General features: G+C 51.8%; 1 protein-coding gene and 1 pseudogene across 1 annotated transcript; both read left to right on the top strand.

The window, feature by feature from the left end:
- Positions 1-516: 516 nt before the first annotated feature.
- Positions 517-9,037, top strand: LOC139359284 (HEAT repeat-containing protein 6-like). Its single transcript, XM_071081909.1, has 6 exons — positions 517-538; positions 3,830-3,935; positions 4,788-4,884; positions 5,976-6,180; positions 8,122-8,209; positions 8,926-9,037. Exons 1-6 carry the CDS (start codon positions 517-519, stop codon positions 9,035-9,037), a joined length of 630 nt encoding a protein of 209 aa, XP_070938010.1.
- A 4,138-nt stretch (positions 9,038-13,175) lies between these two features.
- LOC139359513 (TBC1 domain family member 3B-like) lies at positions 13,176-25,056 on the top strand (annotated as a pseudogene).
- The last annotated feature ends 328 nt before the right edge of the window (positions 25,057-25,384 follow it).

Consider the following 25,384-nt stretch of genomic DNA (forward strand, 5'->3'; position numbering starts at 1 on the left):
AGGTTGTGAGAAGCTGCCACATCACCTGTTGAATGATGCTTCGAATTTCTTTCACCAGATACCCTAAGTCATTACTCTTTAAGTTCAACCTTATGCAAATCCCCAGGACATGGGCATAATGCCGCCAAGTTGTTTGCTAAGGTGTCACACAGGTGGCCTTTCCTCCAGTTCTCCCAACTTTTTTATTTCTATCTGAGGCCCCCTCAGCCTGGCTTTCACTCTCCATATTTCTATCAGCGCTTTGGTCACAACCATTTAATCAGTCTCTGAGAAGTTCTAAACTTTCCTTTGTCTTCCTATCTTCTGAGCCTTCCAAACTCTTTCAACCTCTGCCCAGTACCAAGTTCCAAAAGTTGCTTCCACATTTTTAGGTATCTTTGTACCAACAACCCATTCCTTGGTACCAATTTTCTGTATTAGTCTCTTTTCTGCTGTGTAAAGAAATACCTCAGACTGGACAATTTATTTTTCAAAGAGGTTTGTCTGGCTCACAGTTCTGCAGGCTATAGAAGAAGCATGGCGCCAGCATCTACTTCTGGTGAGGCCTCCAGAAGCTTCCAGTCACGGTGGAAGGCGAAAGGGGAGCAGGCATGTCACATGGCGAGAGAGGAGGCAAGAGGGAGATGCCAGGCTCTTTTAAACAATTAGCTCTCGTTTGAATATCAGAGTAAGAACTCACTTATTACCACAGGGATAGCACCAAGCCATTCAGTAGAGATCTGCCCACATCACCCAAAAACCTTCCTCTAGGCCCACCTCCAACATGGAAGGTCACATGTCAACATGAGATTTGGAGGGGACGCACGTCCAAACCATACCAGCCACTTAATGGATATGTGGTTATAGGCATGATTTCCTAGTTGTAAAAAGGAATAATAAACCATAACTCCTCAGTCACAAGGCTGTTGACAAATCGAATGACATGTAAAGATGCTAACACATAGGAGGTAAATCTGGTACCCGTGTCCTCCCCGCCCCCCGCCAGCCCCACCCTGGTTCTATTAAACTCCTGTGATTTCAGGTTGTTTCTGCTACCCCCACACTGTGCCAGTTCCAAAGATGGATGAAGGGCATGTGATCACATGGTGGCAGTCATGTGAAAAATAACAAAGTATGTGAAAACACAGATTCGGGCCGGGCGCGGTGGCTCAAGCCTGTAATCCCAGCACTTTGGGAGGCCGAGACGGGTGGATCACGAGGTCAGGAGATCGAGACCATCCTGGCTAACACCGTGAAACCCCGTCTCTACTAAAAATACAAAAAAAAACTAGCCGGGCGAGGTGGCGGGCGCCTGTAGTCCCAGCTACTCCGGAGGCTGAGGCAGGAGAATGGCATAAACCCGGGAGGCGGAGCTTGCAGTGAGCTGAGATCCGGCCACTGTACTCCAGCCCGGGCTACAGAGCAAGACTCCGTCTCAAAAAAAAAAAAAAAAAAAAAAAAAAGAAAACACAGATTCGTTGTCCAACACATATAGTATTTGTCTTAGTTTGTTTGAGCTGCTGTCATAAAATACCATAAATTGGGTGTCTTCTAAACAACAGAAATGTATTTCTCATAGTTGTGGAGGCTGGAATTAAGATCAAGTCACTGACAGACAGATTTGGTGCCTCAAGGAGGGCTCACTCTCTGGCTCACAGGTGGCACCATGTGAGCCGTGTCCTCATGTGATGGAAGGGGCAAGGCAGCTCTCTGGCGCCTCAGTCATAAGGGCACTCATCTCTTTCATGAGGGCTCTGTTCCCATGACCTGATCTTCTCCCCAAAGCCCCAACTCCTGATACCATCACCCTGGGAGTGAAGATTTCAATATAGGAATTTTGAGGGAGCATAAACTTTCAGACTACTGCTATTCAGAATAGCGGTCTTCAGACTGCTCTTTTTCTTTAGTCCTCAGTGACATTTGCATCCATTCTTATTTCCATAAATGAGCTTCTATAAAGACGGCAACTTTAATAAAGGTTGAACGTGATGAGCTGCTGTGTGTGTCTTGCATAAAGTGGGTGCTCAGATAATCATGGAATCTGAATTGAACCTGCTCTTTACCAGGGTAGCCTCAAGGTCGCAGTGGTATTCAACTCTTGAATATGGTCTCAGACACAGATATTTCACATCTTTTATAGAAGCCTTTGGCTCGTAGTTATTTCATTCTCATTTTTCCCTTGTCAACCTTCTCATTGCAGAATGACAGGCCGATCCTGTGCATCACTCACAGTGCTGCTCGGACTGAATGACAGCAGGAATCGCTTAGTGAAAGCTGCAACCTCACGGGCCCTGGGAGCCTATGTGCTTTTTCCCTGTCTCAGACAGGTCAGAGTGAGCCTGTTTAGCTCTTCTGTGCTCCTTTATTGTCCATGACACCCCTAGTTTGTGGATATAGAGCTCCTGCATTGGACAGTAAAGGAAACTAAATTGCTTTGTAATATGATTTCCTTAATTGCTACTAAAATATGGTCATGGGCCAGGCATGCTGGCTCATGCCTGTAATCCCAGCACTTTGGGAGGCCAAGGCAGGTGGATTGCTTGAGCTCAGGGGTTTGAGACCAGCCTGGGCAACTTGGCGAAACCCCGTCTCTACAAAAAATAAAAAGATTAGCCAGGCATGGTGGTATGCGCCTGTAGTCCCAGCTACTTGGGAGGCTGAGATGGGAGGCTCACTTGAGCCTGGGAGGTGAAGGTTGTAGTGAGCAGAGATCACACCACTGCACTCCAGCCTGGGTGGCAGAGCCAGACACACACACACACACACACACACACACACACACACACAGATACACACTCTCTCTCTCTCTATATATATAGTTATACATAAATATAGTTCTATATATGTAACTACAGGCATTACCATATATATATCATATATATAAATGAACTGAGGCATTACCATATATATATATGGTATTTATTTTTAATTTTTTTTTTTTTTTTTTTTTTTTTTTTTTTTTTGAGACGGAGTCTCGCTCTGTCGCCCAGGCTGGAGTGCAGTGGCGCGATCTCGGCTCACTGCAAGCTCCGCCTCCCGGGTTCACGCCATTCTCCTGCCTCAGCCTCCCGAGTAGCTGGGACTACAGGCGCCCACAACCGCGCCCGGCTAATTTTTTGTATTTTTAGTAGAGACGGGGTTTCACCGTGGTCTCGATCTCCTGACCTTGTGATCCGCCCGCCTCGGCCTCCCAAAGTGCTGGGATTACAGGCGTGAGCCACCGCGCCCGGCCTTATTTTTAATTTTTAATTTTCAATTGCTTAGCACACTCCCTGGGACCTTAGGCGCCCAATAAATGCTTAAATGAATGAATGATATAATAAAAATGAAATGGGACATTACCAGGTGGTAGTCATCATTTAGAAAACTGACATAGTTTTTATTCAAAAAGACATAATGTCCTCTTTCACTCTTACTTGTGACATTTATCTCACTGAGAGGTGTGTGGTATATAGGATGTGTTTTGGAAATAAATGCATTTCTTTTTCAGAACATTACTTCCTGAGATGGAAATCAACCAAGCACAGAGTTCACAGATAACTGTCCCAGGCCAGGTTATATATTAGATGTTCTTAAGGGCAAAATCCATAGGCTTCTCGGGTGTCCATGGCACATACCAAAATCATAGGAGCTTCCCCTGGGATTTTTTTGAGTTTCCAAATTTTAAGTAAAATATAAGAAGAACAGTAAATTGATTGAGTAGATGAATTTTTATTTCCAAGTAGAAATTTGCGTGAAGGCTTATAGCTCTATCTGAAAATAAGTTTGAGAATTTCAAAGGTAGCATCTTGACCTGCTAAAGTAGTGGCAGTGTTTTGTTTTGTCTTATACGATGTCATATTTGTTGCAGACACAGCAAATGCAATATTGATGTCACTTGAAGACAAGTCTCTGAATGTTCGAACCAAAGCAGCTTGGTCCCTGGGCAACCTGACAGACACTCTGATTGTCAACATGTAGGTGACTCACCTTGCTTTCCCCAGCAGACTTCTGAGACTGGGGGCTGAAGCGAATGTCCTCGATTCCTACCGTGAAAGAATCAACAGTAGTTCCCGCTTACTATTCCCGCTTCCTGCTTTGTTTTTTTTTATATATATTCTTTCAGAAAATAAAATAAGCTGTTCTTGATATATATTAGGAATATATTAAGACATATATGTATTAAAAATACTCTATACCTATATAAGTATTATGTCCACATTATAGAAAACATAAAAGCAAAACCTTAGTAATGGTTACTGTACTTTTAAAATGCATTTTTAAAAATTTCTTAAAGTGGTATATTCACAGGCTAAAAAAAAGCCAAACAGTACAAAGCAGCGTTCAGTGTGCAGCCTGTCTTCTACCCTGACACCTTAGTTCCCCTCCCCAGAGGTAGCTGGTTGTTCATGTGCAAGTGTCCTGCTTTTTGTCACTGCACCATATAAGCGACATATAACATGTGTAAGCATTCTCTTTTATTATTGCCTTGTTAGAAATCCTTATTTATGATTACGTAATTATCACTGTGTGATGATTAACCATTTTTCTATTACTGAACATCTGTTTTAGGCTTTAGGCTTGTAGGCTTTTATATTCAGTGAATATTTTTGTGCATGAAATCTGCATTTTGAGAGTTTTTTTTGGAGACATTCCTAGGTGGGGAACTATTGGGTCAAAATATATATACTGTAAGTTTCTTGATACAATCTAAGCAGATTAAACTCGTTTCCTAAACTTTTATGCTTATACTAAGTGAATATATTTCTATATGTATATATTTAAGTGATTTACCTTTTAACATGTGTTGCCTGCTTTGGGTGGAACAGGGAAACACCAGACCCAAGTTTCCAGGAAGAGTTCTCTGGTCTCCTGCTCTTGAAAATGTTGCGATCAGCTATAGAAGCATCCAAGGATAAAGACAAGGTAGACTCACGACAAAACCCAGTATCTCCCAAACAGAACCTTAATGTATTATAGCTGCAGTGAGGTAGTTTAGTGTGGCTTGATGCTCCCCAGACTATCCCACCAAATGTACTCCTGTTCAAAGGAGACTGAGGGTGTGCTCAGGGAATAAATGGCCTATTCCACACATGTATGGTTTCTTTACTGTCTCCTGCCTCCCGAAAAATATCAGTGCCCATTGTAATACTACATGACATATTCAGGTTCTTTTTAAATTAACTTTTTTTTATTTCCCCGCCCCTAAAAAATTTTAAGTAGAATTGACCAGTCAGAAAAATGAGTAGCTCTTGGCTTTGAATATTACCTGTTAAACTAATCAGTTTAAAAAGCACAGGTCTGGGCTTTAGGTCAGACATACATGGATTCAAGCCCTGGCTTGCCCTTTAGTAGCTGGGTGACTTTGGTATATTATGTAACTTCTCTGAAGGTCAGCTCCTCACCTGTGACATGGAAGTTCTATACCTCACCGGATATGAAGATGCCTTATGTTAAAGCACCGAGCACAATACCTGACCCATACCATGTGCTCACTTTAATACTACTTCTGAAAATCTGGTAATCACCCAGGAAGCCCTGCCTCAGAGTAATTCAATCAGAAATTCTGAGGTTAGGGCCTGCAAATTGGTTTTAAAACAAAAGGAAAACCCTCCCCAAATGATTCTGGTGGGCTGCAGAGGTTGAGACTCTAGTGTAGTAGAAAAGTATCGGACTGGAATGATGGAACCTAGCTTCTCCTCATCATCTTGCTATCAGCCAGCCTTGTCCTGTTGTCCCCGGTCCTTATACTCCATCTCATTAAAACAAGGAAGGTGGACCTCTCTGAGGTCCTCTCTAGCACTAAATAAAATAAATAAATAAATAATCAGAGAGAGGAGTTTTGTAGAACGTCACCTTTCTGATGGCTCAGGATGTTAACCAGAGCAGACCTTGTGAGTTCCAGGGGCTTGCTTTAAGAAGTCGAGGACCTCCTGGGTTTTTTTAAGCTGAAATTAGACTTTTGAAAACATCTCTTTGGCAAAACAGATTTCTAAAGCGTTTACATTTTTTTCTAGGTAAAGAGCAATGCAGTCCAGGCCCTAGGAAATTTGCTTCATTTTCTGCAACCCTCTCTTATAGAAAAACCCACATTTGCAGAAATAATTGAGGAGTCTATCCAGGCCCTAATTTCTACTGTTCTAACAGAAGCTGCCATGAAAGTCCGATGGAATGCTTGTTATGCAATGGGAAATGTATTTACAAATCCTGCCCTTCCATTAGGTAAGAAAGTTTCCCTTCACTCCCTGGTGGAAAGCCTCTTGGGACAATACACACCAATCTACATTGTTGTTAAAGATGTTTGTCACATGTCATTTATCACAGTATGAGGAAAAAATGGAGACATACTGAAAACAAGTTTAGGAGAACATTGAAATACATCATTACCTATACAATGGATATATCATGGGATATTTTGTTTCCATTTAAAATTACTTACATGAATTTTATAATCTGGAAAAATACTTCTGATGTTAAACAAATGAAAGCAGGTATTAAATCATTTCTACAGAATGACTTCAATCGATGGGTAGAAAAAAGACTGAAAGGAAATTGGACCAATTATTAACAGTGATTGCCTCTGGTTGAGTAGGATTTTTTCTGTTTTCATTTTCTCAGTTGTCTACAATAAGCATATATTGTTTTAATGGTCAAGAAAAAAGGAAGGAAACAAAACTGGAATGAGGGGATATAAACTGGAAATCCTCTGTGAGCTGTGTACAGAAGTGGATGCCATTAATAAATGTAAGGAGGGCATCTGTCTCTAAGTAGCGGCATGCCATGCACCTTGATATGTCATTCAGGACCAGTAGCTGCTTAGGTGTGTGGATCGGAGCCTCCAAACCTTGCTCACTTTGAATGCCAGTGTTCGCATTATTGCGTCTCTCTCTGTCTGTCTCAGAAGATTTGAGACCTAAGGATGTGTTCCCGGAGAGGAGCTCATGCATCAAGTGAGGGAAGTCTGGCTCTGCTCCGCTTTATCGCCTAGAGCATCCAGGCCGACCAGTCAGCTGGGAGCAGGTGGAGAAGTAGCCTCCTGGCTTCTTCCACTGAGAAGTCACCTAAGGGTGACCTTTGGGGTTGGAGCTCATTGAGGTGGATGTCCGCCTTCTGGAGAGCCAAGAAGTCCTTGAAACGAGGGCACCTCAGTGGTGGTTGGCTCCTACCTGCCTTCCTGTATGGCCATTGCCCTCAGCCTACTAGAGAGAGAAGTCGACCTGCATGACTTGGAGGGAAAGGGAAGTTCCAAAGAGGCAGGAAGTTTGAGAACTAGAAAGCATCCAGTAGCAGAGCTATCAAGAGCCACATAAGAAAAGGGAGCCAGAAACTGATAAAGAACTCTGACGGGTCAGATTGTGAGTGTCTTGTAGGTCTAGCAGTGGCCCATTGTCAATGGCAGTGGCAAACACCAAATGGAAAGGGCCTGCTTGCCTGTCTTCGGAGGCAACAGAGAAGCCGGGGAGGGCTGGGTGAGTTAAGAGAAGCTGCATTCTACTCTGTCACCCATCTTGAGGAGTAAGGACACCCCAAAATGGAGTGGGTAGCAGTAGCTCTGGTAAGGAGGAAAGCAGGCTGATTTCCTAGGGCCTACAGGTATGGAGAAAGAATAGAAATCTGGGCATGTTATTCTTGAAACTGTAAGTTTTCTTTTTCTTTGCAATAAAATACATGACTTGCTATGGCCAGAACAGTGTCTGGATGCTGTTGCAAGTGAGGAAATAATTCTTTTTGCCAGCATGAACAGCACTGCCACATGCAGTGTGTGCTTTGCACACAGCTCCGAAGGGCCCAACTGAGATGACAGGTGGGGTTGCAATTCAGTCCACGCTCTGCCCACGAAGCCATACCCCATGGGACAGAATCCTCCCAGAGAAGAAGCCTTTTTCTGAGTCACCAAAGGCCCTATATCGGGTAGCAGAGGCTCTAAGCATGTCACAGGCTGAGGTAGGGAAAGAGGGAGGTTTGGGGATTGGCACCTGGCCACTTACCTAGGATCCTACAGTCAGTCACCACCGTTGTCTCACAGGATGATTGTGAGAATGAAGTGAACACATAAAATGAGTGTTTTGGGCACTAGTGTTTATGCTGCCTTCTGCCCCTCTCCCTCTCACCCCACCTAGTTCTAAGCCTGCATTTGTTTTAGTGACTGTAGATTCTTTCTAGGGACAGCCCCATGGACCTCCCAGGCCTACAGTGCCCTGACATCGGTCGTGACATCATGCAAGAACTTCATAACCTCCCACATAATCAGGTCACTAAACAAATCGCAGAGGGCCCAACCCCAGCTGTTGCCTGGCTTTCCAGGAGTAGAACTCAGTTGGGAATGGCTGCTGCTCAGACAGCCGTATCCCCAGAAAGCCCTGGGTGTGGATGGAATCTTGTTTACCCTCTGGTTTCCACTGACATATTTATCTACCAACATTCTGTCCAAGTCTCCTCTTCTGAACCCTCACCAGAATGACCCTTAATGAAGAGTCACAGGGAGAAGATGTCCACCCATGCATTAGGAGACAGGCCTGGAACAGAGCCTTCCTGCACAGCCTAAAAGGGACCCCCCCTACTGATACCTTGATCTTGGACTCGTGGCCTCCAGGACTGGGAAACAGTAACATTCTGTTGTTGAGGGTGCCCAGTCTGTGGTCCTGTAAAACAGCCCTAGGAAACTAATGCAGCCTGTTAGCCCACAGATGGTGGAGAGATGGGATGCGCAATGGAGCTCCAGGCTTAGTGCACTACGGGACCCTCGGGTGGGTGTAGGTATGCAAGATAATTTTGGGTGGTGCAGGGTGAATAATTTTAATTGACACAAAAATGTGTGTATCTTACTGGGTAAATCAGAGGTCCTGACCTGTTAGGAACCAGGCTACACAGCAGGAGGTGAGCAGCCAGCCAGCGAGCAAAGCTTCGTCTGTAGAAACAGCTGCTTCCCATGCCTCACATTACCCCATGAGCTCTGCCTCCTGTCAGAGGAGCGGTGCCATTAGATTCTCATCGGAACGTGAACCCTGCTGTGAACTGCGCGTGCCAGGGATCTAGACTGCGTGCTCCTTATGAGAACCTAATGCCTGATGATCTGTGACTGTGTCCCATCACCCCCAGATGGGACCATGGAGTTACACGAAAACAAGCTCAGGGCTCCCCTTGATTCTCTATTATGGTGAGTTGTGTAATTATTTCATTATATATTACAGTGAAATAATAATGGAAATAAAGCACACAAGAAATGTAATGGACTTGAATCATCTCCGCATCATCCTTTCGCCTTCTTCCGGGTCCCTGGAAGAGTCGTCTTCAAGAAAACTGGCCTCAGGTAGCAAAAAGGCTGGGAACCACTGGTGTAAATGTTTCAGGGAATAGTTAAGCAACTTACGGTTTACATGGTACAAAAAATACAGGTGTAAATGCTAATAAAAATGGGTGCAAATGAACACACTCTCTTGCTGTGGTCCAAGGAACGTTCAGCATTCTCTCAGAGAGACTTGCAGCTTGGAGCTGCAGCTGCCCTTCCACATCCTGTCCACTGTAAAGCCCTGCAACACACACGCAGACACACACACACACATGCACACACATACACATGCATAAACCTGGACACCCACACACACGCACGCTGTGCTTCACGCCCTCACTAGGGTGGCCTGGGAAGGAATGTGTTTTTGTTTTTTGTTATTTTTGAGATGGAGTTTCGCTCTTGTTGCCCAGGCTGGAGTGCAATGGCGCAAATTCGACAACCTCCGCCTCCTGGGTTCAAGCAATTCTCCTGCCTCAGCCTCCTGAGTAGCTGGGATTACAGGCATGCACCACCATGCCCGGCTAATTTTGTAGTTTTAGTAGAGATTGGGTTTCTCCCTGTTGGACAGTCTTGTCTCGAACTCCTGATCACAAGTGATCTGCCCACCTTGGCCTTCTAAAGTGCTGGGATTACAGGCGTGAGCCACTGCGCCCAGCCAGGAATGCATGCTTTTAGGAGAAACGAAGACAATTCACGCCCCTCGTTCTCCTGGTGTTTGCACAAGTGCCTTCTCCACAGACCATGCTTTAGTCTCTTTCTTAGTTCTCCTTCTTACTGAAAGAGAGAAGCAGAGCCCCAGCATGTACCCAGCTGCTTAGGGCCCCAGCCAAGTGCGCAAGCTTCCTGGGGGGCCTAGTGAGTTGAAGGCACTCAAATTCTCCCCAAAAGAGGCATCAGTTTTTGGTGGATCCTTGAGTCCAGGAAGGCAATAGACAAGACATCAGGGTTCACCGGAAGACACAACAAAATTGCAGTGAGGAAGGGCTGCAGTCAAAAGTTTTATGCTCCACGAGAAGGGGTACTCAGGGCTCTAAGCAGCAGGCAGAAGATTTATTGCATGTGTGGTTAGGTGATGGTGGCCTACAGTTTTCACTGGGAACTGGCATCGAGAGTAACTCGACCTCCTCCTCATGCACGTTTCTCTCTGTCTCTTTGCATTTTATGTCTCTCTCCCCATCTCTCTCGCTCCTTATCCTCTAGCCTCCTCTGTCTCTCTCGCCATCTCTCTTCCTCTGTCTCACTCCCTTCTCCCCATCTTTCTTTCTCTCTCCTTCTTTTCCACTTCTCTCTCCCTCCTCATCTCGCTGCATGCCACTGTTCATGCTTCTTGGGATCCACGTGGATGGGCGGACACGGGACTCCTAGGCTAATTATCATGGCACAAGCCCAGGGTTGCAGGACCTCGGTCCCCCACCTCCCAGCACCCTCAAAATGAGAGGTGTGGGGTGTGCCCGTGCTCTCCTGGGTGGGCGTCCCACACTCCAGGAAGCAGAAACTGCAGGACAAAGCTGGCACAAGTGACATGCCCATGTGGCTGCCCGCTTCCAGCTTGGGATCTGCTGAGGCCAGAGGACACCTGCCCAGGAGAGACCCTGCACCAGGGTGGGGGTAGGGGTGGGTTTTGGCATGGGAATGGGGATGGGAGCAGCCACTGCACACCAGTCCCTGGCTGACTTCCTGTCCCGCACCTTGTCATGCAAGGCCTCCCATCCCACCCCTACCCCTGCCTCTCACCACCTCCACCCCTAGGCTGTCCAGATCCAGGCTCCAGAAGTCTCCGAGGATCCAAGAACTAAGGGCAACCAATGGGCTCCTCAGGCCCGAGTCCATGAGTCAGTCACCCCGCTGCAGGCTGACAAACCTTGGCTGTCACTGATCCTCCACCCCAAACCAGCCATAGCCCCTTGCCCCCACCAGCATTACCACCTCCTCCTAACCACAGCCCTGAGAGCTCTACTTCCTGGTAAACTTCCTCCTTCCCACCCTGATCCAGGCAAGTCCAAAGGCCAGCGCCCTCCACCCACCCTTCCGGGGGGCCCCTCTACTGTCTGCTTGCCCAGATGTCTTAACCCGGCTTTCCCAAGCTACAACAGGTGACAGGGATGAGCCCCCGGCCTCTGCCAGGAAGATTTGCCAAAATGTTTTCCATTTAGAAGCGGGGCAGTGATGGGGCCTAAGGATGACCCCAGGGTTGTCACTCAAGCAGCAAGAAGGACAAGAAGCCCAGTTTGCCGGGGCGCGGTGGCTCAAGCCTGTAATCCCAGCACTTTGGGAGGCCGAGGTGGGCAGATCACGAGGTCAAGAGATCGAGACCGTCCTGGCTAACACGGTGAAACCCCGCCTCTACTAAAAAATACAAAAAACTAGCCGGGCGAGGTGGCAGGCGTCTGTAGTCCCAGCTACTCAGGGGGCTGAGGCAGGAGAATGGCATAAACCCGGGAGGCGGAGTTTGCAGTGAGCTGAGATCAGGACACTGCATTCCAGCCTGGGTGACAGAGCAAGACTCTGTCTCAAAAAAAAAAAAAAAAAAAAAAGAAGCCCAGTTTGCTACCCTGACCCTTGGAGGACTTGGCCGTGGCTTCACAAGGCCCTGCAGGGGCAGCAGGGCAGCAAATCCACCCTTCTCTGGAGGAAGCAGCCACCATCCCCAGGAAGCAGCTGATGGGGGCGCACTGGCAGAGCCCTCGTGTGCTGCCATGCAGGGCCTGCAGGTCTGTACTCAGATTTAGCCCTGGGGAGTCGCAAGATAGACCGAGACCCTCACAGGTCTGGCTCTGTCTCCCCACCCAAACCTCATCTGGAATTGTAATCCTCTTGTTGCAAGGGAGGAACCTGGGGGGAGGGGATAGGATTTGGGGACAGTTTCCCCTGTGCTGCTCCCCTGATAGTGAGAGAGTTCTCAGGAGAGCTGATGGTTTTAAAGTGTGGCACTTCCTCGTTCTCCACTCACTCCCTCCTGCCGCCTTGTGAAGAAGGTGCCCGTTTCCCCTTCTCCTTCCCCCAAGATTGAAGTTTCCTGAACTATGAGTCAATTAATCCTGTTTCCTTTATAAATTACCCAATGTCAGGTATTTCTTTATGGCAGTGTGAAAACAAACCAGTACAGACCTTTCCTGAGGTACCTTCTCCTTAGGCACTGGCTGCCCCCGTGCTCCTCCTCTGCTCCCTGGTCTTTCTTTTCCCAAGTGATCCACATGGCCAGCCCCAGCCCCATCCTAGTGTAGCCCGTGTGGCCGCTGGAGAGGCCGCGCTCCTTTCCTCACCCCGAGGGGGCCTGATATGCTCTTTGGATCCTGGAGGAAACTGACCCCCTATTCTCACACTGGTGCAACTTCTTCCAAGACCTCAAAGCTGGACAATGTGAACTGGTCTTTTTTCTTGTCTCCTCTTGCTAGGGCTGTCATTGGGACAGTCCTAGATGGGGAATGGGGGTGGGGGGGAACAAAGGATGAATGGACAGTCGTCCAGGGAGTATATCCCCGTCTGTCCTGAACTGGGCCCTTCCTCCAATGAGAAGCTTTCCTGAGTGAGTTTATACAGTCATTGCTTGGTATCCATGGAGGATTAGTTCTAGGGTCCCCAGGGATGCCAAAATCCATGGATGCTCAAGTCTCTGACATAACATGGCCTAGTATTTACATATAAGCTATGCACATCCTCATAGACATTAGACCATTACTAGATCATTTATGATATGTAACACAATGCAGATGCTACATAAATGGTTGGGATACTGTATTCTTTAGGGAATGATGACAAGAACAAAGTCTGCACATGTTCAGTAGAGACATAACCATCCAGTTTATTTTCTGAATATTTTCCGTCTGCTGTTGCTGAATCCACAGATGCAGAGCTCCCGGATACGAGGGCCAAGTGTGCTTTGAGAGCAGGGTGGGTGAGGCTGCTAATGAGTACAGGGGAGCAGGTGTCAATCATGGGGGCCCTGCATTGGGGCATCTGGACGCCCTGTCTCAGGACTTGAGACTCTGTTTAGATGGCACAGGCAGACTCAGCCCAGGTCAAAGCCCACCTCTTGAAGGTTCATTTTATCCCAAGCTCTTTCTGGAGCCTGGAATTTGATATCCCCTAGGCCCTGGGTGGTTTTAGATAACATGTCTGAAAGAATGAGCCCCTACTGTGTGCCCAGCACTTTCCCCACAGGATCCTCTAGCTAAAATATCCAAGGGTCAGGGAGAGAAATACCCAGTTAAAATATCAGAAATGAAAAAAGAGATACCATTAGAGACACTAAAAAAGACCATTAGGTAATAGTATTAGCATTTGTGTTCTGAGATTCAACAGCAGCAGTCACTTTCCTCCACCCCTATGTGTATCCCAGACCACCCTGGGCAGGGACAGCTGAGGTCGCGGCGGTGTGATGTTGGTCCTGGGCCTCGGGGGTGACAGTGGTGAGGAAGTGGGTGCACACATGAGTAGGGAAGCCAGGCCTGGCCAGAGAAGCAACACATGGGTGCACAGACCTATTTACCCATATACATGTGTGCAGACACGTGTGCAAACACATTGCAGGCAGGCATGTGGCCGCCTCAGGCAGCGGAGGACCCTGACTCTGGGCCCTGCTGACCCGGGCAAGGCCCCACTGTGATGCGTGCCATGACCTCAGAATGTCACTGGTGCTTAGCACCAATCCGCTCTCCGGCCTGCCTCTGTGTTCTACGGCAGTTACCCACGCACAGTGGTATCAGCTACACACGCACAGTGGTATCTGGGAACAGTTTTGTGGACTCAGAGGTTTTCTACCTGAGAGGCATAACGCAGGCCAGCTGATTCATCAGAATCAGGTGAGTGTGACCTGCTCTCTTCCCTCCAGGCTGACTTGGGGACAGTGGCTATGCTGTGGGTGGTGTTGGCCTCTGGGCAGCTACCGAGGAGGGTCATTCCTAAGCACTCACTGGGAGCCCGTTCTACACTGCCCGTGTAGACGATTTTCTCTTTTGTCCTCATGGGGGTTTTATGGAGTCGGTGCTATTCTCTAGTGTACCCATTCAACAGGGGAGACGTCTGGGGTCAGAGAGGCGGTAACAGGCTTGGGAATTTAGACAGGACGCTGGGTTTTGCTCTCAGCCCTGCCGTGCGCTGTGCTGGAATTCAGGCCTGAACCCTGTGACCTCCCTGCCCTAGATCCCAAATCTGCCCAGGCTTCCGATCCCGATGGGGCAGAGCGTGGTCCTGGCAGAGACGCTGGGATGGATCCACTGTGGGTGGGAAGGAGGGGAGGGTCCTCTGAACACATCTGGGGCCTAAGCTGGGTCCTGATGTTCGCTGTGGGACCCACTGGACCCACACGGTCCCTTGTCTGGGAGTGGCATGGGGAGACTTCTGCCCTTGGGCAGTTGTGGAAAATGAAGGGGCCCTGGAGGGCTGGCTGGAGGGAGACTATCTTCCCTTCTGTTCAAAGGGGTCCGGGCTCTGGGGATTGTCCCCGAGTATTTCTTGTTCTGTCTGGTCCTCTCGAGGCCTCGCTCGCCTTTTGCCCCGAGTGTTCCCAGGAGGGACAGTCCATCTAGATGTTCTCCAGGACCAAGGACCCACTGTTCTTCCTCAGTGGCCCAGGAAAATGAAGCCCCCTCCTGTAGGGACAGCTCAGAATGGTGGAGTCCACAGTCCCTCCCCGAGAGCCGTGATTTCCATGAGCACAGAGGCTGCTTTAGAGACAGTAGATCATTTTCATCCCCAAAACCAAACACACTCCTGCTCAGACGGCATTATTCCTAAAGCAGCCTCAATGGTTAGACTGAAGGGCCACGGTAGCCCAAGTGACGAGCGGGGTAGAACGGAGCAGTCAGGAGAGATCTTGTTCTCCGCAGGAAACTGGGCATCTCTGTGGTCCTGAGCATCCCAGGAGGCCGATCGTACAGAGACCTCTGGTGCCTGATCCCAGTTCACATCCACATCCCTGGAATAGCCCACGATGGGCCCTTTACCCTTGGCAGGTGGACACCATTCAACCTGCCAGGGCAGGTGTGTGAGCATTTCATGGCATTTGGGGACAACGGGATTCTCTGTCCAGGTCCCACTCTTCTCGAGTCCTTGGGAAGATGCCATCCCCTGCTTGGAGCTTCAGACTCCAGAGACCCGTGGAGGTGTGGGCCATGGGGTCTGGCCCCTTTTTACCTGGGGGCGGTGGTGGAATGAAGGTTATACAACCAGCCAGCATCTGGGAGCCCGGCAGGAGCAATTCAGGTTTTCTCTGAAGCTCTCGGGTACAATGTAACCTTTAGACAATTTTGTCTCACAGGATGGACATGGTAGAGGACGTGGACAGTTTGTGGGCACAGGAGCGAGAGGACATCATTATGAACTATGAGAAGGTACAGGTCGGTCTGCTTCTTGGAGGGAGGCCTGTTCCAGTGCACCCTGGTCAAAGGGTCCTGGGCTCACTAGGAGCACAGGGTGGGGACGGGTGGCCACTACCCCCAGGCCCTTACACCCTTTACCTTGGACCCCTCACCAAGGCTTCCTCTGGGTTACAGGGACACCGAGCTGGGCTGCCAGAGGACATGGGGCCTGAGCCTGTTGAAATCTACAACAACATTGATCACTTTGGAATTCTGCAGTGAGTCCTCTGTGCTCCCCTCACCCCTAAAGCACCTGTCTCAGCTCAGGGACGGGTCTGCTTTTAGGAAGGCCTTTCTGAGGTAGGACATGTCCTGCCAGGTCGCGTCAACCTCCTTTCCAGGGTCAGAATTCCTCCCTGGCTCCCCTGCAGGTCCAGCCCGAGGTTGCTGTTAGGTCAGAGGTGCGGGGCCCATCTAGGGAGCAGGTGGGAATGGAGACTGGGCTAGGTCAGGCCCCTGGAGTCTCAGCAGTTCTGTCCACAAGTTAGCACAAGAGGAGGGGGCAGCCTGAGTGTCTGGCCATGTCTACCTGGAGACAACCCAGTGAGATCCAAGTGTTGTGGCCACAGGGTGAGGGGACGCCTGGCCGAACCTTGGGGCTGTTGTCCAGCAGGTCTCTGAGGGCCCACCTGCCCCTGTCCTCCCCCAATTTCCCTAGAGCTACAGCCCTCATCGTCCCCATGGGGAAGGGGGAAAGGCATGAGGACAGTGGGGGCAGTGGCCCTAGGGAATGGGGGAGAAGATGGGCAGTGCCCGTTCTGGGCATCTCATGGTGAGGCCAGGGAGGCAGCAGGGCTTGTGGCTAAAGACCCTGGATCTGGTGCTGGTAAGGGATCTGGGGCCAGGTAAAAGGAGCCCAGCCAGGAGCCCATCTGTCAGGGATCGTAGGATGGAGAGACAGGATCCAGGGGAAGTAGAGTGGGAGTGAGCTTATGAGTTGTGCCACTTCTGAAACGCAGGGTGTGTGGTTCACATGCAGGGAGAGGCAGGTGGACACTGGGAGGTCAGACCCTGCAAGGGTCTTGGGGCTGTCAAGTGGGATGGGACCCTTGTGGTCCCAGGGTGCACTGGGCAGGTCTCAGGGCAGGCTCCCTAGACCGTAGTGGGGTGATGTGGTCACTCCCTGAGGGACTCCTGTGAGGGCCCGGTCACCCACCCTTGGCGGCCCCCATCTAGTCTCAGGGCTGACCTTCCTCAGATCCAGCAGAAAGCACCACCTCCAGTCCAGGACGGGCAGCCTTATTGTGCAGCCTGACCACCCCCCACACCAGGGGCCCCAGTAACCCCACCCAGGCTGGCCCCACACTCCTTCTTCTCCCAGGTCTTGCCCCTCCTGGGAGTCAGCCCCACAGGAAGGCCCTTGTCCTCCCTTCCCTGTGTCTTTTCCTGGACTGAGCCCTGAGCTAGATAGGGACAGAGCCTGTCCTTTCTGGGGGTTGGTTCCCAGTCTCGGGGAGCTCCAGGCCCTGTGCAGGTCCTCAGTTCTGCCTGGGTTGTCTTACAGTGAGACAGAGCTGCCTCCTGCCACTGCTCGGGAGGCGAAGGTAAGAGCCTGATGCATGAGGAGGGGCTGAACCAGGGATGTGGGGACTGGGCGGGTGGTCAGTGAGGCAGAGGAGGCAGCTGGCCTGGGCGGTGGTGGGTAAGGGCAACACGATGTCCCTGGGAGGGGCAGCACTCCCTGCTGGACCTGACCCCAGGTTGCTGTAAGTTTGGCAGCTTGATAAGATTCCAAAGTGAGGACCACAGTTGTGGCTTGGGGGTGGCTGCCCGCCTGTGTCAGGACCCCACCTAGAGGCTGGGACCTGACCTAAGACTGGTGTGTCTGTGGCCTGAGGATGGCACCTCCCGGGGTCCCAAAGCCAGCCCACTGGTGATCATTTGCTCAAAGGTTCTCAACCCTTAGGGTCTGCCCTTCCTTGGCTCCCTCCAGCTGGGTCCACCTGGGCTCCAGAGCCCAAGATCCAGCATCCACGGGCAGCTCTGGGAAGCCTGGCAGCTCCCCTAATGCCAACATTCCTCATTTGACAGCAAATGCGGCGGGAGATAACACGAAAGAGCAAGTGGATGGAAATGCTGGGACAATGGGAGACATACAAGAACAGTAAAAAGGTAATGTGTGGAGGGAGAGGCCCCGGGAACCACTCTCTGCAGAGACAGGGGACAGGCACCCTTGGCTGTGACCTGGCACCGTCAGCCTCTCAGAGGGCGGGTGGCACACTGTCCTCACCCAGAGGACTGCAGGCCTGGTCGGTGGTTTGCCTGCCTATTTGTGCAAGCGTCACCTTGCTGGGAGGGAATCTGAATCTAGGGCTGGGACCACCTGGAGCTCAAGGCTAGGGATGCCCTGGTGACCCGAAGGAAGGAAAAGGTTCAGATCACAGTCCTCACTCTGAGTGTCCATCCACTCTTTTAATCCTGGGAAGGGAGACTGTGTCCCAGCTTAATGTCACCTCTAACGAGGAATCATGGGGCCCAAACCAACCATTTCCAGAATCCTTGAGCTCTGGTCCTCACTGGGGTCGCCCCGTGGCCTGTGACACCAGATTGTTTTCTGCCCACAGCTGATAGATCGAGTATATAAGGGCATTCCCATGAACATCCGGGGCCAAGTGTGGTCAGTTCTGCTGAACATACAGGAAGTCAAGTGGAAAAACCCCAGAACATACAAGGTACGCTCAGCCAGAGCACGACAAACAGGACAGGCCGTGTCAGGAGCCCAGGTCTCCAGCTGGAGGGAGCATCAAGCCCAGGCTGGGGGGTGGGTGGGATGGTCAGATGCACATCCTGGGCACGGACGGTGACATAGTCACCACAGACAAACGGCTCTGGTGACCCTCCCCAGCTTCAGTAACAAGCCAAAAAGCAGCTTTGTGCACAAGGAAACCTTCCTGCTTTCCTTCCTTCCCGGAGTGCTGACTGTGGGCTGACTGCCATTTGGGGCCGGGAGTCTTCCATCTGTTCTGAGGCTGCTTCCTCCTCTTGGCCCTGCCCTACAGGTCATGAAGGAGAAGGGCAAGAGGTCATCTGAACACATCCACCAGATCGACCTGGACGTGAGCGAGACACTAAGGACTCACATCTTCTTCAGGGATCGATATGGAACCAAGTAAGCCTATGGGAGCCACAGGGTCTCATCAGAGATGGAGTGAACGAAAGGGATGGGGGCTTCCCCGGAGAAGAGGCCAGGGTCACCTAGGAGGGATGACAGAGCTGCCAAGACCTCCCCTGACCCAGGGAGCAGCCAGCACCATGAACTGAGCACCTGGTTCCAAGCCCTGGGCCAGACTGGAACATGTGGGGCCAGAACCCAGGAGGATCCTGAGGAGACAAAAGGCAGCAAACAAAATCATGCACAATGGTGAAAGGTGCTCTCCCGGACCCACGGGGACCCATGGTAGGACTCACAGGAGGGTGGCAAGATGGAGGGCCCATGAGCCTCTCCAGGCAACACTGAGAGCAACAAATGCTGGGGTAATTGGGGTCCCGGAAACTGTCATCCTGGTCTGCTGGGAACATGACATGGCACAGCCACTTTAGCAGCCAGTTGGGCAGTGACTCACAAAGCTCAATGGACTTGAACCACGTATCCCCAAAGTATCACAAATATTGAACCCACTGATTTGAAAACTGATGTCCACATGAAACCTGCATGCCACGTCCGCTGCTTGATTCATCGTCACTCACACAAGGAGCCTTCAGGGACAGTCTTCAACATGGGAATGGGGAGAGCAAGGATGGTCCTCCCTTCAAACGGAAGCCACAGTGAGAAAAGGGAATGAGCCAGTGTTGCCCGCATGAACGTGGGTGGATCCTAGATGCATTTTGCTGAGGGAAAGAAGCCAGACCCAATAAGCTACCACGTAGGATTCCCATTCCTGGGCCATTCTGGAAAAGGCCAAACCATAGGGATTGAGAAGCAGTCTGGGTGGTCAGGGGCTGACGGATCAGGGACAGGCCGGATGCATAGGGGCCACCCTGGAGACTTGGAAGGTGAAGGAGTCGCTTCAGGAGGGGCTGGAGCGGTTGCCAGGAGACTCTGCCCATTGGTTTACAACCGTGGAGGAACTGTACACCCAAAGGCTGAACTGGCGTGTGTGCAAACTGAAAATTAAAAAAATCATTCAGAGTGAAAAGGATCAGGCAAGTCAGTGTACAACTGGGCTATCTGCATGTCACAGATGTGGATTTTACTGAAACATTTCCTCAAAGTCAAAGGCCCTGAGGAGCTCACTGCTTATCTGGTGAATCATCTGAACCTGAAATGGGCTTTGTTGTTAGGCTTTGTAGACAAAGTGAAACTAACGGCATCTGCACAAAACAAAGAAAAGCCTCATTTCTCTGTTTCCTAGGCAGCGGGAACTATTCTACATCCTCTTGGCATATTCGGAGTATAACCCGGTGAGTATTCCCCGCAGTGACGTTCCCGGGCAGTATTTCCCTGTTCACAGGAGTGGGTGTCTGGTGGGGGTGTCGCTGCTTCTTTTAAAGTTAGTATTTGTGAGCCACCAGGATATAGGAGGTAGGACTCCGGCTCACTGCTGGCATAAACCTCCAAGCAAGGGAGTGGTCTCAAGGGGTCAAGCTGAGACACAAAGGAGTCAGACCTGGACTCCTGGTGTCACCTGGGTCTGACCACCACTTCTCAGAACCAGAAATGATGCTCTCCTCCTGGGGCTGCCCCAAATCCCAGGAGCTTGGCAGGGTCGTATGCGAGATGGTGCCATCAGGAGACAGTTTGGACAAGGTGCTGAAGTGCCTGATGGACTTGGCTCTTGTCATGAAATGAATTTGCATCCTGAGGAAGCCTCTTCTTCAGAGGAAGCCTCTCCAGTCACCTCTGCCCTCTCCAATGACATGAGTCCTCCCAGGTGACCTCAGTCCTCCCAGGTGATGTCCTTTCATGGTGACTCTGGCTCTTGCAGGAGGTGGGCTACTGCAGGGACCTGAGCCACATCGCGGCCTTGTTCCTCCTTTATCTGCCTGAGGAGGATGCATTCTGGGCACTGGTGCAGCTGCTGGCCAGGGAGAGGCACTCCCTGCAGGGTAGGTGAACAGGTGCCCAAGGGACCTCATGCAGTCAGACCCAGGGACGACCACCCTGGCCAGATGATCTCAGCTTTCAGCCAAGGCACCTTCCTTGGCCAGCTCCTTGGGAGTCTTTAGGATGTCTCTGCTGAGGGTCCCACAGGAGTCCGCGGCTGACCCCAAAGCCCAGTCAGACGCCTTTCATCCCCATCAACGGAGGGCATCTCATCCTCCCCGTGGCCACCCTCTGTGTCCTGCTGCCACGCCCTCTGGATCTGATTGTGTAGCTGACTCTCTAATCCCTGAGAGTCCTGCTGCCCTTGGTGCCCATGAATGGGCCGACCAAGCCCAGGTGGCAGCATCTCCCCAACCCGTGTCCCCTGGCCCGACCTCACTTCCAGGAGACGACCAAGAGCCCAGCACCCACCCTGCTCTGGCAGCAATGTGGTGGCCTCAAGTCATGCTTGCCCTTTTTGCACCCTGGTCCAGGAGGCGTCCAGGGGAACCTCCAGCCAGGCTCCAGGGGATGTTCCTGCCCCACCTCCCCAGGGCAAAGGCTGCATGGTGGGTCACCAGATGGGAGGGTGAAAGGCTTTCAGGTTTCGGGTCCTCTCCAGCTGCCCAGCTCTTCCTGCTGATGGCTCCACATCTTGGGGGAAGGCTCTGATTTCTTGATGGGCTGGGGGCTTCTCAGGATTCCACAGCCCAAATGGCGGGACAGTCCAGGGCCTCCAAGACCATCAGGAGCATGTGGTACCCACGTCACAACACAAGACCAGGTGGCATCTGGTGAGTTTATGGCGTCTGGTGAGCAAGCTTGGGCTCTTCCCCAGAGACTCTGCCTCCCGTGGCTCTGGAGGAACGGGGACTGGAGCCCCTGGTGGGGCTGGTGACTGGATGAGTCCAGCCAGGGCCTGACCTGGAACGTCGAGTTCTCCATGGGCTGGGAGTTGGATTCCTTTCCTGCCCTGGAGGAGACAGAGGCACAGGGATGAGGGCCCAGCTCCCGCAGAGCAGGGCAAAGGGCAGTGTGTCCACCGGGAGTGTGGGAAGGGGCCGGTGTTGTGGGGAGCCCTGGACACCGCCCAGTGTTCTGCACTAGGGGAAGGGTCTTCAGAGGCCCTGCAAGAGGGAGGTTTTTAGGGCAGCCCAGGGGGCCCTGAGCACCTCTGTTCCTCCCATCAGGACAAGGAAGGTCTTTGCGCGCAGGATTCCTCCTTAGGCTGGCTTCTCCAGATGTGGAATGACGGGGTAAGAAGGCACAGGGAGACCGTGGCTCAGGGACCCTCCTTGCCCTGCAGTGCCCTGCTTCCCTAGCCCGGGGATCTGGCTCAGCCACAGCCCACAGGAGGCTCCGCCCACAGGGGGGCCCTCACAGGACACCCAAACCAAACCCTCTGCCCAAGAGGGGTCACCCCAGGGCAATGATTGGGGCACAGGACCAGCCTTACAGGCAGACTGGGCCAAGACCTGACTTGGGAGGGATCAGGGAAGCCTCAAGCCCTGGGCAAGCCCCTCTCTCCAGGAGCCACACTCCCAGTCCAATGAGTGCCCCCCATGAGGAGCTGCAAGACCTTGTCTGACCCAGCGTCCTGGAGGGCTCAGGAAACCCTCATGGGGAAGGTCACTGACTCTGGGGACTGAAGCCCCAGTGGGCTCAGTTCGAGCCACCAGCCCCAGCCTGGAAGGGCTACAGTCTCCCACACCTGCTATCCCCACAGATCTCTCTTGGGCTCATCCTGCGCCTGTGGGACGTGTATTTGCTGGAAGGAGAACAGGTGTTGATGCCGATGACAAGCATTGCCTTTAAAGTTCAGAGGAGTAAGTCTACATGTGCCCAGTTGGGCCTGGGGAGCCCTGGGGTCAGACGCTGACTTACCCGAGGGCAGCTTCCTCACACTGTCCTCATGATCCTCTGTTCTGGCCCAGAGGGAGGTCTGGCCAGGTGGGCTGGGCAGGGCACAGTGACACCGAGCCGATCCCCCACATGACCCAGATAAATGTTGTGAGCACTTCCCTACCCACTTCCCCCAGCCACGGTCTCCTGTGCACATCCGAACCCCTGGGGTGGCCACAAAAGATTCCCGCATCACCTAGTGGGAGCCTGAAGTGGCTAGTGGGTATCAGCTGTGCCCTCTCCCAGGGAACTCTCCTGGCCTGATGTCCACCCTGTCCCTAGAGCGCCTCATGAAGACATCCAGGTCTGGCCTGTGGGCACGGTTTCGGAACCAGTTCTTTCACTCCTGGGAGTTGGATGATGACTCTGTGCTCAAGCATCTTAGAGCCTCTACAAAGAAACTAACAAGGAAGCAAGGGGACCTGCCATCCCCAGGTGGGCTCCAGTGCCATGTCCCCTCCCATGTCACCCTCTGGGGCAGTCAATAGTATGGGAATGCCCGAGACCCGCAACCCTACTACCTGGGCCTTCCTCTTCACCTTTTCTTCCTCCTCTTCCTCCTGGACTCTAAGAAAGTACAGGAGGCCCACCAGTCCTCACGGCAGGCGCTCAGTGCGTGTGTACTGGATGTGATGTGCACGCAGGAGGGCGATGTGGGAATGACCCTCCAACAAGCCCCCTCCCACATTCCACAGTGTCTCTGTCTCCCCATCACAAGGCTGTCAAGGGCACTAAAGGAGCCAGACCCATTTGTGGGAAACCCCACCCCTCCCTGCAAGCACCCACAGCCTCAGAGAGCAGCAGAGGCCCCTCACTGCTGCACGCTCCTCCAGGGTTGGCAGCACCACAAGCCTTGAGCCAGGGAGACAAGGGAATCGGGTGTCCCTGACCCCAGAGCATTCAGGGAGAGGGCACAGGCAGCACCCCAGGCGAAAGCCAGAGCCAAGAATTCAGACAGATGTGGGAACGGTCAGTCCTGGCATGGACTGGGCATCCCAGGAAGGCAGAGGGTGACCCACGTCCAGGTCCCATCACCCACTGTGGAGATGGGTCCCCATGTGAGGTGACAAGGGTCTGGGTGACATCCAAGTCCCCTCCCACCTGAGTTCTCACTGGAGGCTGTACCCCTGGCTTAACAGCCCTGGGACGAGGGTGTGTCATAGGAATCCCCCAGCCAGTCCGAACCCTGGGGGCAGTCCTAGGAGCTTCCTGTCATGCCCTGATAGCTTCCCAATGCGAGGCGGCACACACCCCTCCCTCTGGGATCAGCACACTACAGGCGTGTCCTCAGTGTCAGACCACGGGGCCACACAGAGACCCTGAGGACTCCAGAGACCCAGGCAGGTGGGGCCTGGCCGGGAAAGGCCTACATGGGCTCAGTGGAGACGCTGACCACGTCTGTTTTCCTTTCAGCCAAACCAGAGCAAGGGTCCTCAACACCCAGGCCTGTGCCGGCTTCAAGTGGCAGAATGACCCTCTGCAAGGGGGACAGGCAGACCCCTCCAGGCCCACCAGCCCGGTTCCAGCGGCCCATTTGGTTAGTTTCCCCACCATGGGCACCTTGTTCTTCCACATCTTTCCTGGTGTGGCTGTCCGGGAAGACACCTACCCTGTGGGCACTCAGGATGTGCCCAGCCCGGTCCCGGCTCAGGGAAGACCTCAGGGTTCCTGGAGATTCCTGGAGTGGAACTCGATGCCCCGGCTCCCGACGGACCTGGATGTAGGGGGCCCTTGGTTCCCCCATTATGATTTTGAACAGAGCTGCTGGGTCCGTGTCCCTTCTGAATGTGTCCTGGACAACCCCGGGACTGCGGGACAGGGCCAGCTCGAGAAGCCCGCGGGGACCCTGACACCAGGCCCTGCCCAGGCCCATCAGGACTGAGGGAGGCCAGGAGGTATCCCACTACAACAGGGCACCCCGTCTGCGGACAAGAGACTTGCACCCAATTTCTACAATGGCACCGTATCCCAGGAAGAGCAGCTGGCCACCTGCTGGCAGGCAGAACACCCTGCGGAGGGGGTGAGATTGGCTTTCACCGCACTGAGCCACAATGTGGACATGGACTTCCAGCCCTGCCCTGCACCCAGCACTGATTCCAACCAGGACGGCTCCTTAACAGCTAGGGACGAGCAGCAGCGCGCTCCCACCTCAGGGCCTTGCCTCTGCACCTCTACTTGGAAAATTCTTATTTCCCTCCAGGCTTCTAGAAGCATCTGGGGCAGGGCTCATGGCTGGATAACTTCCTGAGGCTTAACAACCCAAGCAAACTTCACGTTCTTGTTTTATTTTTTGGTAAACTTATGAAAATTTATTAAGAAAGTGTGCAGCTCGAAAGACCTTCACAGATGGAACACACCAGCCCCCAGATCACAAAGCCATCCATGTCCAGCCCCTCCCAGCACCCCCAGCCGTGTGACCAGCTTTCTGAATTCTGACGACACTGTGTGCCTGCCTTTGTATTTTCAACTCATAGACGGTTAACCCCTTCATGTTTTAAAATAAATGTTTTCTGTTGAAATTAGTTTAGATATAAAAGATTGAAAAGGCACTACAGTGGCCTCCTACACCTTCCATCCAGCTGCCCCTCTAATGACGTTTTGCAGTTCCATGGCACATAACAAATTTAGACTGGGTGTGGTGGCTCACACCTGTAATTTCAGCAATTTGAGAGGTCGAGCCAGGACGTTCAGGTTCACTTGAGTCTAGAAGTCTGGGACCAGCCTGGGAAACAGGTGGACCCTGTCTCTAGAGAAAAGTCAAAGAAATTAGCCAGGCATGGTGGCGTGTGCCTATTGTCCCACTTAGGAGGCTGAGGCAGGATTGCTGGAGCCCATGAGTTCCAGAAAGCA

The sequence above is a fragment of the Macaca nemestrina genome, chromosome 17 (assembly GCF_043159975.1).
Source record: "Macaca nemestrina isolate mMacNem1 chromosome 17, mMacNem.hap1, whole genome shotgun sequence".
Taxonomy (NCBI): Eukaryota; Metazoa; Chordata; class Mammalia; order Primates; family Cercopithecidae; genus Macaca; species Macaca nemestrina.